The 5,970-nt window shown below is 53.7% G+C and overlaps 1 protein-coding gene across 1 annotated transcript; it reads right to left on the bottom strand.

Annotated features, from left to right (window-relative positions):
• Nucleotides 1–449: 449 nt before the first annotated feature.
• On the bottom strand, nt 450–4,342 carry CSTL1 (cystatin like 1). Its single transcript, XM_004329246.4, is given in 4 exon segments — nt 450–533; nt 1,190–1,293; nt 3,478–3,823; nt 4,207–4,342. Coding segments are annotated over 3 exon segments (414 nt in total). The 5' UTR covers nt 3,704–3,823; nt 4,207–4,342.
• Nucleotides 4,343–5,970: the final 1,628 nt, after the last annotated feature.

Genomic DNA, 5,970 nt, shown 5'->3' with positions numbered 1-5,970 from the left:
TGCCAGGTCCTGGGAATCCTCCTAGTGAGTTCCTGAGCCAGAGGGTGGGCGTGGGGACCCCTGACACACTCACAAAGACAGGTGTCAGTCACAGAGTTGTACGTGCGTGGGACAGAACCTGGGCTCTCCAAGCTCAGGCCAGAGTCAAGATGTACCTGACTCGTGAAAAGCCTCAGAGATGTGGGCTGGAGGTAGAAACTAAGTGATGAGCTTCCCCCAAAGGACTAACAACCTTCTGCTCCAACCACATCGGCCGCCTAAAGACCATTGACTGTGGGCATGAGTGTGTGAGTGCACACGTGTGAGGTTTGGGTGGCTGTGAGTGTGCATGCACGTGTGAGCGTGTTCCGAGATCCTGATGAGGGATTCAAGGGCCTTTCAGATTCTACAGTGCAAAGCACACAGCACGACCGTCCAACGTTTCTTCAAGGACCTTTGCACATATGCACCTAGGCATCCAGACAGGAGTTGTTCCACAGCTGGTAATGGTTCATCCAGGGCACAGTATATACCAGAAAATCACAAATGAAACTCTGTGGAAGGAGAAAGAAAACGGACAATCAGCTTTCAGGGAAATATTTTTTTTGAAGGCAACAAAAATTCCTGCCTCCACCACCAGCCCCTGCCTGGGGAGTCTGGACCCGGGCTGACACGTGGGCAAGGCCAGATCTACTCACTGGCACATGCTGGGGGTGAGAGGGTCAGCCAAGCCGGCACAGGAATGTCACCCTGGGCCCCCCCGCCCAGTCCTCCTGCACCTGCCAGCTTGCAGGAGGTGCTGCTAGGAGGGACCAGAAGGAGGACATATGTTGGAAGGCAAGGAGGTGACTGGACAACCCACATGGACCCAGCGGTGCAGCCCAGACAGAACAAGGTCCCTGAGGAAGGTAAAGCCGCTTCCATCTAAGGGTCTGGGAGTGTGTCAGGTTGGTGAGGTGTCCAGCAGCCGTGAGGCCTGGTGCCAGGGCTGTGCCAGTGCAGGGTGGGGAGACACCCAGTCAGAGGGCTTCCCTTCCCCCTCTCCCAGCCCCAGGCACCACCGGTGGCATCAGGCAGCCCTGGGGCTGCGTCCTCACTCTGTCCCAGCCACACGGCTGCCAGAGCTTCTGACATCCTGTCCATGTTTCCTTGTAAAACGTTTATTCCCCCCTTGACCGGAGCGCCTTCTCAGACAGCTTCCGGCACACACCTTCTGCAGCTTCTTCTTGCTCTGAATGGGTCACCAGGAGTTGTTCGTGCTGTTCCTCTTGCACTTGGTCTGGCTAATTTTCACGGTGACTAGGTATTCCACGCCTGTCGTCAGGTACCAAGAAGCAAAGGCTATTAGATTTGTTTGTTTGTTTTTGAAATATTTATTTTGGCTGCGCCAGGTCTTAGTTGTGGCAGATGGGATCTTTAGTTGTGTCATGTGGACTCAGTTGCGGTATGCACACGGGATCTAGTTCCCTGACCAGGGATTGAACCTGGGACCCCTGCATTGGGAGCGCAGAGTCTTACCTACCGACAACCAGGGAAGTCCCAAAGGGCTGTTAGTTTTGACTCCAAGCATTGCTGATGCTCCCCAGGAGGAGCTGGGTTGTAGAGTGAAGTCCCAGGAGCCTCTGTCCCCATTCCCTCCTCCTCTCCTTGCTGGAGGATGCTCAGTGGTCCCCGGTCAGCGCCCAGCATGTGCAGAGCCCGGTCCCTGCTCTGCACCGGCTCCACTGCTGCAGCCACAGGTGGCTTCTCACCTGTCTCCCTCGCATCCTTGGGACCAGGGAGGCAGCTTGGCCCCATCGTACCCCCTAGTCTGCAGCAGGGTCCTCAAAATGCATGGATGGAGCCTCATTAGTTCCCTGGGCTCTGCCTCTGTCCTCTTCCTCCCTCCCCGCTGCCTTGTCCCAAAGTCAGTGGTCAAACCAGTGAGAAGGCTGGGCACTCTCTGGGGTGGCCCCCGGGAGGACAGCCCCCCAGAAAACCTCAGGGCAGAGCAGCAGGGGAAGGGGCCTGGGGCAGGACCACTGCCCTGGTCCCAGCAGCCACTGGAAGGACCTCAGGATGCAGGGCTTCTGGCTCTCCATCGAAGGACGGCTGTATCCAGCTTGCAGGGCTGGTGCCCAGAGGTTTCACACTGACCCCCAGCACACCCCGCATGCGTGAAGAAATTAAAACACTGGTGGCAAAGTTAACTAACATTTCAGAGTGCACAGTGTTTTCTTATTCAGTCTTAGGCTCGTTAGTTAAATAATAATAGGAATAATCATGATGATACAAATGTTCTCACAGGTGCCGCTTCACTCTTATTCTGCCCACTTTGCAGGTCAGGAAACTGAGGCCTGGAGAGTATGGATGGTGCTTGACCAAGACTCCACGATCAGGAGGAGCTGGGTGTCAAACCCAGAAGGGGGACCAGGAGCCCAGCAGAGACGGCCACCGCATCCCCTCCCTGCCCTCTGTGAGGTACAGACGGACACAATCACGTGGCAGCAGGCGATCGTCACCCAGCTACCCAGGGGTGCACTCGCTCTGTCCACTGATCCAGCTGTATGACATCAAAAGTTTGCTTATAAACAATGATTTCTGTTAACTGTTAGTGACAACGGACCAACTCCACATGACTGGCCTCCTTGGGTTCCAGCTTCACCCCAAAGACTGATGGGGGAGAAAATGCCAACTTGGGCAGAATTTGGTGGATGGCCGCCACCTTGTGGCCATGTCACCTCAATGTCCTTGGCGCCGCGAGCCGCCGTCTTGCAGCAAGAGTGTGTGACTCAGGCAGACAGGCTGCTGTCCACGCCCTGTGAGACCCCTTAGTGTCACACTAGCACTGCCCGCCTACCCTGCCCCACCGTGGCTGGTTTCTGTGCTCCTGTCGTCCCTCTCTCTGGCCAGAACCCTTTTCTCCTAGTCAGTTTTTTTTCCAAATCCAGTTAATTGAACAAAGATGCATTATTGCCTCTTTCCTAACTCATATAGTTTACTATCTAACCTTGAGGGCAGGTTGGACCAACAAAAGTGTTTTTTCAACAACTTTTCTTTCCTCTGTTATCCTTCAATTGATGTATTTCAGAGAAACTTCATATGTAAAACAAAATGAGAGAGGACGTGTACCTCCAGGTTCCTATAGGACCCTGCTAGAGGTCCTCTGTGTCATTCCAGCTTCCTGAAGGACACGCTAGAACATCGAGACTCAGAGTTTACAACCCTGGACATGGAAAAACTATCGCTGAGGGGAACATACAGAGAACACTTAAGTTTTGCCAAACGAGAGGAATAATAAAGGAGACGAGACCATCCTCCTTTGCTGTCCTTCTGGCAAATTTCTGAATGAAAGCGATTCTTCCCTCGGAAGAGCAGCTGAGGAGCTCGGGGACATTTCCGTTCAAATGAAAGTAACCTCGGTGCTCAGGCGGCTCTGGGTCTGAACGACCCTGCTCCAGGAAGGCGCCCCCTGGTCCTCTCTGGGAGGCACACCTGTGCCCACGAGGCCCTGCTCACCCGCTCTCACCTGCACCTGGCTTCGGAGAAGCTGGTCCACGCGGAACAGGTAGGAGTCATCGCTGTTGTTGTTGTACGTCTCCATGAAGAAGGCGACAGTGGAGTTCACGTTCTTTGGGCTCGTGGACTGCTGGAAGCCGCTCCACTGTTGCAATTGACCCAGCCTGGCCACCAGGGCCAGGGCCGCCAGCAGCAGCAGAGGGTTCCCCCAGGGTCCAGCTCCCATCTCTGTGGCCTCAGAAGCCTCCTCTCCACCAGGCCTTCCAGGTAGAAAGGTGCCAGCCTCGTCCACTCACCCTCTCTCCCCGCAGCCGTCGCCACGCAGGCTTCCCCAGGAGATGCCCGCCTGCCATAAAACAGAGACTGAGGCCCCAACCCCTTCCTTCAGGTCCTGCCCATGACTTGACCGGAGGACCCGCCGGGGAAGTCTTCCCGCGCGGCTGCCCAACCTGCCGTCAGCTCGTTCACCTTTCTTGCCCCTTGGGTTCTTCAGTGATTGAGGCAAGTGTGATTTCTAAACACCCACCAAGGCTGGCAAGACCCTCTCATTACCTTCACACCCAGTGAGGACAAAAGCCCCCAGAACAGACCCCACAGGCAAGAAGAGCTGGTGTATCAGACAGAGAAGGCCCATTTGTGGGACTCGGGGAAGGCCATGGAGAAGGTAATGTTTGAACTGGGGTGCAAGGAATCAGGGACACTGAACAGGATACATTCCACATTACCTACAGTGGGTTCCAGCCGTCCAGCCCGGCCATCCACTATTCTGTACTTCCTCTAGACACTGGATCTCTGCCACCCACTCGCCACAGAGTTCAGCCTGCTGGATCCCACCGTGCCTGCACCCCAGCACTAGCTCTTACCATCTTGGTGTGACCCCAGCGGAGCTTTGTGAGGTAACCCCAGCCTCTCTGTGAGGGAAGAATGAGCTGTGAGCCTTATTCAGAGATTAATCCTGCAGATCCCTGAAGGTTAGGTGTTGCCCATATAGGGAAGGGAAATGTCCTCTCCCCTCTTTGGGTCTCTGGCTGAGCCTAAGACTTAAACTGACAGAAGGCAGATGAACAGGAGACAAGTATACAAACTTGACTGGCTTTGACATGTACGTGGGAGACTTCACAAGAGAATGAAGACCCAGAGAAGTGACCAGAACAGGGAGCTTTCATACTTTGTAGACAGGGACACAATAAATCTGTGGAGTTGCCGAGACAAAGGGGTTGGGCTCGGGGTGCCCAGTGGTGAAGGGGTAACAAGTTAGTTTAAGCAGCCTCCTTGGCCCTGCCTTCCCGTCTCTGGTTACCAGGACATCCTCCATCTTCCTGTGCAGAGAGGGGACCTTTCACTTGGGACATTTATCTCCTGCTTCAGGGAGGAGGGGCCAGTGGGAGGTCAGAGTGACCTTCCTGCTTCTGCCACTTTTTCAGACTCCTCCAGCTTAAGACGGTCCATAAGCCAAGGTGCCATATTTGGGGGTAGCATGTCCTGAACCCCATCACCTGCACCCAGAAGCCTGTAAGAGCTCCCTATTTTTAAGACACTCATTAAGGTGGGATCCTGAATGGGGTTCTGCTCCAGAAAAAGAACATTAGTGGGACAATTGATGAAACGTGGATAAAGTCTGTAGATTAATAGCATAATAAGAGAAAATGGGACTCTGGTGATTTCCATGGAATGAGAGGAAAATATAAACCCTGGCTATGTCTGTAGAATAAAACTAAAAGAAGCCTTGTCGTGTCACTCCCGGAGTCCTTGGGCTCGTGGCAGTGTCACTCCAATCCGTGCCTCCCTCTTCACATGGCTTCCCCTGCCTCCCTTGGTCTCAAATCTGTCTCATCTTTCTCCTATAAGAACATCAGTCTTGGGACTTCCCTGGTGGCACAGTGGTTAAGAATCCACCTGCCAATGCAGGGGACACAGGTTCGAGCCTTGGTCCGGGAAGATCCCACCTGCCACGGAGCAAACAAGCCTGCGTGCCACAACTACGGAGCCTGCGCTCTAGAGCCCGTGAGCCACAACGACTGAGCCTGCCTGCCACAACTACTGAAGCCCACGCACCTGGAGCCTGTGCTCCGCAATGAGAGAAGCCACTGCAATGAGAAGCTCACGCACCGCAACGAAGGGTAGCCCCCGCTCGCCACAACTAGAGAAAGCCCACGCAGCAATGAAGACCCAATGCAGCCATAAATAAATAAATAAATTTTATATATATTAAAAAAAGAACATCAGTCTTATATAATCTCATCTTAACATCCTTCACTTCATTAGATCTGTAAAGACTCTGTATCCAAGTCAGTTCCCGTTCACAGGTATTAGGGGTCAGGACATGGCCATATATTTGGGGGGTAACACACTTCTACCCACTGAAGCGCCCATGGTATAAGAAGAAAATTGAGAGCACAGGGTCATGTGTATTCGTTTCTGTGCCTACTATAACACAGCGCCACCAACTTGATGCCTTAAAATTATTGGGCTTCCCTGGTGGCGCAGTGGTTG

The sequence above is a fragment of the Tursiops truncatus genome, chromosome 15 (genome assembly GCF_011762595.2).
Source record: "Tursiops truncatus isolate mTurTru1 chromosome 15, mTurTru1.mat.Y, whole genome shotgun sequence".
Taxonomy (NCBI): domain Eukaryota; kingdom Metazoa; phylum Chordata; class Mammalia; order Artiodactyla; family Delphinidae; genus Tursiops; species Tursiops truncatus.
This window is presented reverse-complemented; position numbering and strand designations above follow the sequence as displayed.